Source organism: Limanda limanda, chromosome 10 (genome assembly GCF_963576545.1).
Source record: "Limanda limanda chromosome 10, fLimLim1.1, whole genome shotgun sequence".
Taxonomy (NCBI): domain Eukaryota; kingdom Metazoa; phylum Chordata; class Actinopteri; order Pleuronectiformes; family Pleuronectidae; genus Limanda; species Limanda limanda.
The window spans coordinates 12,910,569-12,923,375 of NC_083645.1; the positions used below are offsets into that span (position 1 = coordinate 12,910,569).

General features: G+C 39.9%; 3 protein-coding genes across 3 annotated transcripts; all 3 read right to left on the minus strand.

Moving 5' to 3' along the window:
- Positions 1-378: 378 nt before the first annotated feature.
- On the minus strand, positions 379-2,480 carry LOC133011585 (cytochrome b-c1 complex subunit 8). Its single transcript, XM_061079345.1, has 3 exons — positions 2,424-2,480; positions 1,183-1,349; positions 379-557 (listed from the first exon to the last, which is right to left on the minus strand). The coding sequence occupies exons 2-3, from the start codon at positions 1,334-1,336 to the stop codon at positions 463-465; spliced, it is 249 nt and encodes an 82-aa protein (XP_060935328.1). The 5' UTR covers positions 1,337-1,349; positions 2,424-2,480; the 3' UTR covers positions 379-462.
- A 1,737-nt stretch (positions 2,481-4,217) lies between these two features.
- gdf9 (growth differentiation factor 9) lies at positions 4,218-6,682 on the minus strand. The gene is made up of 2 exons (XM_061080134.1): positions 6,304-6,682; positions 4,218-5,140 (listed from the first exon to the last, which is right to left on the minus strand). The coding sequence occupies exons 1-2, from the start codon at positions 6,680-6,682 to the stop codon at positions 4,218-4,220; spliced, it is 1,302 nt and encodes a 433-aa protein (XP_060936117.1).
- A 4,689-nt stretch (positions 6,683-11,371) lies between these two features.
- On the minus strand, positions 11,372-12,745 carry sowahab (sosondowah ankyrin repeat domain family member Ab). Its single transcript, XM_061079092.1, has one exon. The coding sequence runs from the start codon at positions 12,743-12,745 to the stop codon at positions 11,372-11,374; it is 1,374 nt and encodes a 457-aa protein (XP_060935075.1).
- Positions 12,746-12,807: the final 62 nt, after the last annotated feature.

Here is a 12,807-nt window from a genome sequence, read left to right on the forward strand (position 1 = left end):
ATTAAAACTTAAATTATCATTTGGTGTACAAATATTTTAACATGTATTTAAGAAAATTTGAATCAAGGACCACTGGATTTGGTGCTAGGCTTCTTCAGTTCAAGATCCAATCATGACTGAGAATCTTCAGACATCAGTAAATGACCCACCACATCTTCCTACATCCCAAAGTGACATCTTAAATCTTTTGTTTTGTTCAACACACACATATCCCCCACTTTTAAAAATGTAAAACATAGGGAAGCAGTTATTATTCCAATTGGAGACAGTGAAGGACTGGTGTAATTACTTAAAACTGCAGCATTGATTTGACACCCACATTAAATGAACATCTGTCCAATCAAGAAGGGATGACTGAATGAAACCAATCAAAACTGATTTCACATAAATATTTCTGATTTTTATTGGTTACATAGAGTTTGACTGAACAACAGATGGCAGCTTTCAGGAGGTGGCAGGTGTTTATTCGTCGTTCTCATAGTCGGAGGCAACCTTCCTCTTGCCCTGGGCATGGACACTGTTGCCCCAGGTGTAGGTCAGGTACATGAGGATCATTGCTGCAAAAAAGGAAAATCACAAAGCAACTTAGCACCAAAGTCTTATCACAAAAGTTACCATATCTAAATGATTAGAATTCATTATTATTAAATCTAAATTGAATTCAAGCTCTTCTTGCTTGACTGTACACTAAGATGTGAGAAGCCCTGAGAGAGAAGTAAGTCTTTCATTTATAAATGAGAAAATAAGCAAACACATTTACTGCACGGTTATGCAGGAACATTTTGAAATACTGCACAGTAAAAACAGTCACAGTTCAGTCTTGTTGATCCCATGCATGTATATGCATAGGTTAGCTGCGTTTGCTATACAACCAGAAAACTAACTTGCAGAATAAATAAAAACTCAAGTGAGTATTTTTTTAAACTTTACTTTAAAAACATAGTATATAATGTTTGGAATTTTACTCCACCTCCTGCCTGAATAATGCAGAGGATTTGTTGTTGTGAACACGCCTGTGCAGAGAACCTCCTGCTGTGCATGTGTGAAAGGAAAACTCTGTAGCCAATACTCTGGAATTTTTGGAGGTCGTATCTTAAAACGGCTTCAGCGACGATAAGGCAACAGTCAAACTGAAACCCAGGCACCTCAAGATACAAGTTGGATACAATGGCAACGACTCACGGGGTGCAACTTTGAAGAAAGATGTTGTGGTCCGTCTCCACACATTTGGGATTCCCTTGGAGAAGTAGTTGGGGAAAGCCTTCTGTTCAAATGGAGACAGGCTGTATGTGATTACATGCCTGATCCTGGCCAAGTCTCCAAAGTGGTGGCCCATGATCACCAGTGAGCTGATAGAAAAACACCAATCAGAAATTTACAGACAAATAGCAACATAAAAATGCATTTTCGATGGTCATATCTGAATAGATCATACATCATAGATTCATATACACCGTAACTTAGAAGAGAGAAAAACTCTATATAGGAATTCTTAGTGAAAACAATTTTAACCATGTGAACAATTTAAATGGAGTTCACTGTTAGTCAGATCTATATGAAAACAGTTTTAGCAAACACCTATAGCAGCTTTCAAGGTTGTTTGTGTAACTTCCCCACTTGAAAAGAGATCTACTGGATCTGGAACTGGATTGCACACCATGATCACAGGATTTTTCATTTGCCTTTTGAATTTGGCAGATTCAGCAGATTTGTTTGTTCCACTGGGCCTAACATTAGGTGAAACATCTTATAAAATATAAGGCAGAAAAGGAAAAATGTTCATCATATATAATGTCATTACAAATAAATCTGAGACGCAGCTCAAATAAGTGTACATGTATATATATACACTCACACGTCTTAGTCGTGGAGCAATGGCTATGCATACTTTTCAATAATTTCCTTTAACAATATTGATATCGGTCAGTTTCACCAATGACCTGGCCAAACTGAACCAAACGCAACAATTAGCTAACAATCTCATGCAGAGCAATTCCATGGCTGGAATAGTTACTTACTTCCTTGTATTAAATATGAAGTTCGAATACCAGATTTAAACTGTGAATAAATCGGCTTTGTGCTTTAAATGTAGGTTGTGACAAACCCGTATAACGTCGTTAGTAAAGGCTTCACATGATAATCGTTTAGGTAAAAACACAGGGTGCGCCGATTGTGAAATAACGACCTGAACAAAAGCTTGTTAGCCGCTGGTGTTAGCATTAACAGCTAGCTACCCAAGCTAGCTGTTAGCTGCCGAAGTACAAACAGGCGTTTGAATCGTTTCCCTGATAGCTACACGAACGTGGTCGGAAAAACAAAAAACACACCTCATAGCTCACAACCTTAAGTAAACAAATTTCACAACATTAGCTGATAAAAGCGTGTGGAAGCGTCGCATTTGAGGCAGTGACATTGAAACTTACCGTGTTGCTTCTCAGCTATGTTTCCTAATGACGACCCTGTGTCCTTCCTTTTATCCAAGCACCGGTTGTCCTGGGACATTAGCGCCACCTGTCGGCGCGGAGTTTGGTCAGGTGACTTACTTCTATATCAGGGCCCTCAAAGGATTATTCTTATGTGTTTAAAAAAAAAAAGTGAAATGGTGACAACAGAGAGTGACATATAAGATACATATGATACACAGATATATGGCCATGTTTAATTGGCTTGGACAAGCTGCTGTCTCAAGTGAGGAATGCAGAGCAGAGAGAGGTGGAAGGATGTGGTGTTTATACTGTAGTAATGATATATAAATATATATATATATATCCAAAACCATAAGTAAAAAAATGGATAAAATAAATACATACACCCTACAGTTTACCTGAATATACCCTAGTATAATATAATATACAACAATCTCTAATGAAAAAACATCATAATAATTAATACGCATCTCTTCAGCGGTGAGGTGTGGCGTCTGACCAGGCGACTGGCGAGGTGAGCGAGGCCCCACGTGCATTTTCATATTTTCGAAGGCCTAATATTGTTTAATATGGGAAGACTGTCAGTTGGTTAGAATGAACTGACTGCCATGATCAGACAGAGTTCGAGAACAACTAGAATGACACGCAGAGTATATTCCTCAGACTGAATATGGCGTTTGACGAAAAATCCCTTATCATTTTAAAATGTGGCATTTTTTGATATCTTCACCTTTTTCCCCAGGAAATAATTCATGTGTCTTGAAAAAAAACATTGTATATTGGGCCTTTGTGGAGGGTTGCGCTTCACTGGATGCTGGTTGAAAGTGGAGTGCCTGTGTAGCCTGATGTGTATTTTGCAATGTCATGTGGACTCAACACCTGGAGAAAAGAGCAAACACTCCAATGCAAGAGTCGAAATCCTTCTCTGGTTTCTTTACTCTGATTTCCCCTGTGAGGTGTGAGTAATTCAGCCGGCTGTACTCAGTCACAATGTAAGGTCTCAACCTTACTATGTAAAGTTCCTTGAGATAATGCATGTTGTGATTAGGTGCTATACAAATAAAAATGAACTGAATCTATGCCTGCTAATTTTTTTATTTTCCATCTTTTCAGAGAATATGTCGACATATTTTCATTTCAGTTTTGTATTTCCTTAAACTGAACACAGACACAGTGAATTCATTCAATTTGTATAAATAGACATGACATGCATTTAGTCACATTCAACCAGTACAGATGAATGCAGTCAATTCATATGTATACAGTCACTCAGTAACCAGAAGTAATAAATACACACTGAAACCTTGACAACTTTCATTCCGGACATTATGAAGACAGATGTCTGTAACCCCCAGGAATAAAACCATATGTAAAAGGTTTGAATAAGGGTTTGTTACTGCACTTTCGTCTTCTATCGACAACAGGGCTACTAAAAACATGGCAACTGTGATAAATTAAAGAATAATGAAAGACCACTCACCCAAAATAAGTTAACAAAAAATAATCATACACACATTTTCTTTGAGTGTGTCGGACTCAATACCAAACCGCGAGGTGAACAAGAGGATGCATCTGCAGCCTCTCTTGTCACACCTTAACAAAAAGGAATTAAATGTCACGTTTTCCACATTTTTCAATAGGATAAAATACTTCTCGTTTAAGTAAACACGCCTGCTCTAGATCATGCACAACAATTGTATAAATTCCGAAATCACTGAGCCTGGATGGAATATCTGACACTCTGAGGTAGTGGTGTCGACTGTTGGAAGGCCTGTCTGGTGGTGTGTCAGCCTAGCGACACGTGCACCTGGTGGCAACCATGTCTTCAAGCTCCTTGTAGACGTAGGATCCGTCCTTCTCAAACATCATGACACTCAGCGGGCTGTAGTGGGAGGGAATACACGAGGGCCGGGGCACAGAGGGGTCTAGCTCCTCATAGATGATGGTTTGCACCATGGTATGGATTGGTGAGCCGTAGATGAAGCCCATGTTCCTTGGGCAGACGCCTCTGCAGTATCTGGGGTTGTACTTTGGAGGAAAAACAATCCAGCTGTCCAGTTTGAGTTGGCTGAATCGCACCCTAAAGTCATACAAGGCACAGTGACTTGTTGGGAATACAGAGACCGGGAGCAGCCCAGGCAGGGCTTTATCACCTTCTTTGCTCTTCAGACATTGCCTCTTCCATCTACGCCCAATCCTTTGTTCTGATTTGAGCACCATCTGCTTATGAATTTCATTCGCTGCAGTGTTTGGCTTCAAGCTCGCTTTGGCATCGACCAGGGACTTCTGTTGCTTGGTTTTGCTGGCGTCATGGAGATAAAGAAGCAGAGAAGGGGGCCTCAGGGTGAACTCCAGTGGACCTTTACTCCCATCGCCCCTGACTCTTTGTTCCTCTGGACAGGTAACGTTGATGAGCAGTTGTATGTTTTTCTTCTGGAAATTTAAGAGAGGCAGAACAAATGAGGTGATGTCAACCTCCACCCAGTCCTTTCTGCTCCTCCTGTGAGCGTCCGTTGTGAAGTTGACAGGATGGTGGATTACGGGACACAGCAGACAATGGTTTGAATGCTCCTGCTCCTTGACACTCAGGTAGCAAACAGAGTTTATGGATGCTAGGCCGTCATGGTCAAAATTGTACAGCAGAGCCGACTTGAGGAGCTGTTCTTTTGTTCTTACTTGATCAAGACTGTAGGAAAGGTCCTGCATACAACTCTCTGGAGGGGAACAAAAAATTACACGTTACTATTGTGCAGTATGCCACTCGTAGCATGAGACTAGGGTTGCAGTTGAATAGTATTATTTCTTTAACATTTAAAGCATGTGCACGGTAGTTTCACCAGATAAATGTAGAAACAGCAGAGTGGATGTTTTATGCTTGTGACATGAAGGAAGTCCTACGAACGCTTGGCTAAACTCCAAAACCATAAATTTTGGTCAGTTCGTAGTAACCAAGATCACACAATAACAACTGTATGGATTACCAGGAAACTTGTTAGAAGGGAGCAGTATGGGTCAGGGAAGAACATACTATATGTTGGTGGGGATCAATATCAGGAGGTGGATCCAGAATAATGATTAACCAACACACACATTTGCTAATTTTGGGAATATTGTTCGACAAACTAGGCCGCACATAATAGCCTCATTATGCAAAGCACAACCACAAGTCCTATGCCAAAATAATTCTACCTCGTCAGTCAAATTTGTGGAAATTAAACCATAGACACAATTTTATCATTTTCTATGAGCACAATATACATTCTAAATGATTATGCAAGTAAGGGCTGGAGAATAAAACAACAAATGATCACATTATGATTTTCATGAATAACAATACAACAAATGTCCAATACATATCCATCTATTGCTAATTTCATTGAGGACTTATTACACAAAGTAGATCTATGTCAGATTTGTTTATCAAACGTTTGTCATTCTCTATGCATAATGAAGAGTTTAAAACTACATCATTGAGGAGCGAGCATCAGTCTTTCAGCTTAAAGGATTAATGTGACATGTACTGTGATAATTATCAATATCAACTGATCATTTTTGGCCAAGCGTAGTTCAAACTCAGGGCCCCAAATCCAAGGGAAACCATTTGTTGTAAGTGCAGGAGTCCGAACCGTGATATTAAATGGTGAATTTCTCTATGAAACATACATTGAGCCATTCCAAGCACAATGAATCTGAGGCTTCTAAGGGAAACGCAGATTTGGAGCCCCTGGAACAGTTTCCAACTCATCCTCTGCCCTCTACAACTTTTTATTTTCTTTCATTTTCTACATATCACATAATTTTATTGAGGAGTACTAATTCTAATTAGTGGCCAGTCCACAGTGCAATCCTTTGCTCTATATGTGTTTGACTTCCTCACCTTTATTACTTCGTGCAAGACATTCATCTTGGGGCTTGATCAGTCGCACCGTGTTGTAGGTCGTGCTCCCGTCCAGACTCCTCTGCACCCTGGAGGACGGCTTGTAAACCTCGGTCAGATATTTCACGTACCGGTGCTCGGGCCTCTTCTTCTTCCTGAGGCCCCGGCCCCAGCTGGGCCCCCCGTGCTCGGACAGGGCTCTGAGCAGCGGGGAGAAGATGCTGCTGTACGGGAAGCTCGGCTCGCCAGGGCGGCGCAGAGCAGCCCCGGAGGCGGCGACAGAGGAGCCGAGGGTCGGGCAGCTGGAGCTGAGAAGCAGCAGGGGTACAACCGTGTGGAGAGAGAAAAGGGCGGCCGACATTAGCGTTGCTTTCTCCATCACAAACAAGGAAACCTGCGAAGAAGCCGAGAGCGTCTCTGCGCCGACAGCTCGAGGTCACAACACCGAGCACGTGGCGCCGCTGGTCCACACAGGTGTGGGCAATCAGGTCAAAATATGAAAATACATTTCCTGCTTTATCACAACGACACAGATTCAAAGAGGAAAGTCATAATTTCACCGAGAGCTGCGTCAACTAGCGCAGGATTTATTTACATCTAAAATCATCTTTTAACGTGATGAAACTAGGGATGGGGGAAAAAATCGATTCAGTTACAAATCACGATTCTTGTGAATGAATCGCCATGCTGCCTCCAAAGTCGATTTTTAAAAACATATGTATTGGTCTATATGGGGGGGGGGGGGGGGGGGGGCACTAGATTTGCATCGCCTACATGCAGACAACAATGAAGCATAGCCTACTTTTTGTTTATTTAAAAGTTGAAATAATGAATGAACTTTTATTCATTCTATTTAATTTACTTTTATTTATTGTTTAAAAGTAGCCTAAGTGGCATACATTTTTGAATCTGTCAGTTTGTGTGCAGTTGACTGGGGCTATACAATAATAGGGCACATTTTTATTTATTTTCTCTATTGGCTGCCCGGCAGTCATTAAGTTAATGTTAATATTTGAAATAAAACTTGTAAAGCTCTAAGTAAATTGGACTGTGTTGTATTTGTACTATGTACTACTTTTTTCCATGGTCCAATATTAAAAAAAATAATAACCACAAAAAATCGCAGGAAATCGTAATTTCGAATCACAATACTTACCCAATCGCAATACCCAAAGAATCGCAATACATATCGTATCGCCACCCAAGTATCGTGATAGTATCGTATCGGGAGGTCGCTGCCGATTCCCGTCCCTAGATGAAACAATGGTATTATCCATATGGGTTTCAAACTTTAAAGAATTACTGGCTTCTCCTCGCTGGATGTAAATACTCCAGACTTCCGGTACAGGTAAGAGCATCTCAACAAAATCACGACTCATTGCTGTCCTGGCCCCTGAATGGTGGAACGAGCTCCCCAGTGACATCAGGACAGCACAAAGTCTATACATCTTCCGTCGCAAACTAAAAACACATCTGTTCCGACTATACCTTGAATACAAAATAATAATAATAATAAAAAAAAGTAGAGATTTAGTTGTGAACTTAAAGGTCACTTACCTATAGCACTTTGTAGTTGGCTTTCTTCAAGAAAATTGTACTTGATTCTTGTTTTTCTGGGTTTTTACCCTCATGGTTGAATGCACTCATTGTAAGTCGCTTTGGATAAAACCGTCAGCTAAATAAAAGTAATGTAATTAAGTGGACAATTGTATTTTACTCCAATATATCCACCAAGTTGTTAAAGCAGTTTTGTAGTTAACTTATAGCGAGAAGTGGGGAATAGTTTGCTAGAAAGCTAGAATTAAATAGCAAACATTATGTAACTGCAATGAAATTGAGTATGGGTAATGTAGGAAGATAATATGTTTATTGCAGCCACAATAAGATTGATACAACTAGTAACATTTAAGTAAACATTTAACAAAAGTTGCATAATTTATTGCACAGTTTCTCCTTAGAATAAAGTTATCTTTTGCACATACAAGTTTATAAATGAGACTAACTGGCTACTCATCACTGGATACAAGTCCCCCAAACTTCTGTTACAGATGAGAATGACTTTATATCTCAAGTGGCAAATTGTTTTTTAAGAAAAATATATATCCACTAAATTGGAACTTGGAAGGGACGTTTTGTGGCAACTGTTGGAGTTAACATTTAGAAATGGAAAGCTACACATGTGAATTATTGGTAATAATTTGCAATCTAGCTCCCCTTGATAGCATCTGTTATATAACTTCAGTGAAATTAAGTATGGGTATAATCTAGGAAGTTTATAATATATATCTTGCTGTAGTCACAATAAGATCGCAACAAAGAGGGCAATTAAAGTAAACACAGAAAACAACACTTTTAACATTTTAATTAACAGTATTATGCACTTCAATGAACTTCAAAAATAAAAGACTAACTGGCCACACACTATTTGATACAAGAATAGGTAATGTAGGAAAATAGTAATGAGTCTCTTTTTGAGTAAGTAAGCCTGCTCAATGTTAAGGTCAGGTTAATTAGGTTATGCTAATTTGACATTTAAAGTTAACAGGTTCTAACTAGCTAGCGTTTCATTAGAGCTGTAATTTAGCAAAAACTGCCAGCTAAATACATAGTATATAATTTTTTCTACTGTAATAATTCCAACCAGTTGAACAGTATTGTTTCATATTAAACACGTATTAAATGTCGTTATTCAATAGGGAATCATTTGTCACGTTCACTGTGAGAAAATGAGACAAAAAAGCAGTTGTAACGCTACTAGCCTCTAGGGGGCAGAAAGAACACGCTACATTATGCATAACCTTTGATTTATAATTCCCACCTCTGGACGTGGTGTGTGGTACAAAATGCTGTGAATATATTAAATAATCAAACTTGAAATTTGATTGTATATTTGATGTCCTTTTTATCTTTCGCAGGAGGCACAGTACTGTACTGAGGTTTTTCAACGCACTGTTGCAGTTTCCAGTTTGGCTATTTGGTTAAAAATTATATGATTTAACATAAATTTGTTGCCAAAATATATTACTTAGAGCAAATTGTACTTAAAAACGAATTTACATATTTATATGTGAGGTAAGCCTGATATAATGCACCCTTAACATAAAGTTGTTTTATGTACATTTGCAACATTGCGGTATCCAATTCATATTCATTCATATTATAAATTGACACAAATTTCCAGTAGAAGTTTCTTGTTTTGTAAGTATTTCTATTTAATAAATAAGCTACATTTAAAGCCAGTGTTCCACCTCATCTCTCTTAAACCCCTTTTAAACTTAACAAATATGTACCTGGACTAATTTACCATCATGGTTCCTCCCACCTCTTCCTCAAGTATCAATAAACATAACATTTTTAAGACTGGGATAATGATAGTATGCATTGCCCTCTACTGGGCTTAAATGTAAACTGCAATCAAAAAGAGAATAATAGCTTGGTGATCAGCTAACTTCATCTAAAATATGAAATGATTTATTTTAAAAGTGCTATCCCAGAATGAATAATAACCCAATAGAGATCTGCTCAGTGAAAGTCAATACTGTGTGTTTAAGAGTACTTGAGGTGGACTTTAGATTCAAGTTGTGGCTGTATCTCAGTTCCACACCATGTACATTACAAAAGGTCTACTAATCTCTTTGTTGTTCTGTTTCACAGCTGCTTTTAGTGAACTAGAAATGGGTGCATCTTGGGATTTTGCAAAAACAGGAAATGATGTAAGATCTGGACGACACCACACTATTGTTGGAGAGACTTTGATGTTTGGAACATTTACAGAATAGATAAAGGAAACACTCCTGAGGTAGACTTCCTTTCAGAATCATCTGCGTCAGCATAAAGAAAGGTTTATAGGGTGGGATAAAAACACTGTTCAGTCTACTACAGTACGAGTGCAGCCAACCTTTGTTGTTGCAAGCAGCTTCTTTTCCAGAAAATGAGACAAAGCACATTGTTCTGGTTCTGTTTGGCTTTTGGCTTCATTGTATGAGTTCCAACTCCTTTCATGTCATCAGTGTGATTGTTTTGCTCTGGGTCAGATGTGGATAGCACTGACGCTACATGTTTCTGAAAAAGTTTTTTCACCATTTGATTAAGTTTCATTAAACAATGGTTGTTAAGTGTTAATGCCACAGAATGCTGTGCTCATTAATCGCTAGGTTTAAGTGTTTTATTTTAATTTTAAATTGGTCAAAAAACTGTGTTTTTGAGTTATCTGAACAATTTTGGAGATATGATCCTACACTTACATAGTTTTTTATGTTTCAGAGATCAAATACTTTTTGTCCAGCATGAACTTTGCAAAGGACATATCAACAAATGATCAGTAGGTGGTTTCAGGGCCGAGACTGATAATGCCCATTACTGGTCTTTTTTGCCTCAACAACCCAGAGAAGGGGCCCCATGTTGACCTAGAAAAGGAATCCCCTCTATAACAACCTCATGTTCACAAAGAAATTGATTAATGAGACATTCCACTACCCTGACTACTTCCCTGCAACTGGCCCCACATGCCTTGTTGTGTGTATTTTATTAAATTCTACCACTATTTCTCTACATCAGTATCAAGTGTGATCTCTAGACAGTTTTCTGTAAAGAACTTTAACTGATTTCAATTTTAGATGATCAGAATATCATAGATGTATGACCTGCTGTGCACTGTGCTGACAGCAACTGTTTCCCAAGTGATGTCTGTTCTAATATTCCCTTAAACTCTGAGTTCATGAATCAAGAATTTAAGGATTTAATACACCTTGGGTAATGAGCATATGTACAGGGTCGCTATCACAGATTGTGCTATTAAAATAAGTTAAATTGGTGAAAAATCCTTGTTAATTCACTTAAAGAATAAGAGTATTAATACAATTCACAAATAGTAGTGATATACTGTAAAGGAGAGCTTGTGATGAATACTGAGAGACTACACATTTGAAAATAAACAAACTGATCCAAACCATATACTTAACAATGCTCTAGGTTGTTTTATATTTACAGAATATACAAATTGATGTAGTATTGTCTTTTTCAATCTTGATATTGGTCATCTTACTGATGGATGTGATCCATGTCTTTGTCACCAATCGTGGGCAAACTTTGCTGTAGTCTTGTGTTTCCTCCCTATGTGAGGCTGGAACAGTTTACTTATAGTGTTGAGGCCTTTGGGGTGCTCTCTGTAGTCGTCTTCCTCTGTCCTCTCCCTGTACTTAGCCGGCTGCAGTCCTCCCAGAAGTGCTCTGACCTCAGCTGACACATCTTCACCCAGGTAGGTAAAGGCCTTCTTACCGGCATTATCTCTCTCACTAACACTGGCTCCATACCTCTGCACAAGCACAACCATCACCTGAGTGTGGCCGTGCATGGCTGCGATGTGTAGAGGAGTGTATCCTCCGTGTGATTTGCTGTTGACGTTGATGTAAGTGCCTCTCTTTCTGGAGATCTTCATGAGCTTGTGTATCATCTCGCTGTTGCCATCCTTGGCGGCCCAGTGTAGCGCTGTGAAACCTGACATGAAGTCTTTTTTCTGTGCTAACCGTGTGTCCTTCAGCAGCAGAGCATGGATCTGCCCCCACAGTCCAGCGGCACACTTCACCAACCACTCATGAGCTAATGGCTCCAGAGGCACAGACTCTGTGTCCTTAGCATCTTCTGGTGGTCTTGTGGTCTTGTTTTGGGGCCTTGCCTGGGGAATCCCTGGAGGCTGCATGTCCTCTGTTTGCCTGGTTTTCTGGACTTGATGTCCCCTCACTGCATCCTTCTTGCATGCTGGAAAGTTAGAATGTAGAGTTACTGATGGTGGAGAAGCCTCTGTTACCGAAGTGATTTTTTTGCCTGAAGATTCATGTCCATGCACTTTGTAATGTGATCCATGTACTGCTGGTGCCGGGTCTCTCTGAGGGGATTTCACTGCTATCACAGCGAAGACAGCTCCAGATTTTCTTGCTTTAATCTCATGATCTCCGGAGATATTTAAAACTTTGACAGTGGTTGCGTCCAGGCTGCTTAGACTCCTGGATAACGGAATTCTCTGCCGCACACTCCCTGCAGGCACATGCTTTCCGTCGTCACCATAATGATAATTGCAATACGTGTTTAGTGGGCTGTCTATATTGTTGTTTTCAATGTCGGTACAAATCATCCTGGCTGCTTCGGCTCGATGAGGAGATGTGCAGCCGGAGAAACTGAGGTCCAGAGGCGCTTCGGGCGATGCATCGTGCTCTCTGACAAAGTCCTGGTACCTTTTCTTCACGACCACAAACTTCACCTCGTCGATCTGTCGGACCACAGCGACGCTGTTCACCAGCCTCTTGAACAGGTCTCTATTGTGCAGCTTTTCCGCGGGATCGCTGCAGTTGATCTGGCTCCTGAAATTGTTCACCAGCTCCGAGTTCTGCACCTTCCCTCCGTGCTCCAGCAGAAAGGACAGGACGGACTCCTGGGTCAGAGCCATTTTGTCCAGGGGAAGAAAAATATGACAAGCTCCGGCAGACAGCTCAAATGAAGCCAGAGGGA

What these genes read in the sequence shown, in the direction of transcription:
- gdf9 (XM_061080134.1), bottom strand. Translation starts at nt 6,682, where the DNA reads ATGGAGAAAGCAACGCTAATGTCGGCCGCCCTTTTCTCTCTCCACACG. An exon ending in TCTTGCACGAAGTAATAAAG is followed by an intron (nt 5,141 to 6,303) that starts GTGAGGAAGTCA and finishes GTTCCCCTCCAG; the next exon opens with AGAGTTGTATGCAGGACCTT.
- LOC133011585 (XM_061079345.1), bottom strand. Translation starts at nt 1,336, where the DNA reads ATGGGCCACCACTTTGGAGACTTGGCCAGGATCAGGCATGTAATCACA. An exon ending in TTTCTTCAAAGTTGCACCCC is followed by an intron (nt 558 to 1,182) that starts GTGAGTCGTTGC and finishes CCTTTTTTGCAG; the next exon opens with CAATGATCCTCATGTACCTG.
- sowahab (XM_061079092.1), bottom strand. Translation starts at nt 12,745, where the DNA reads ATGGCTCTGACCCAGGAGTCCGTCCTGTCCTTTCTGCTGGAGCACGGA.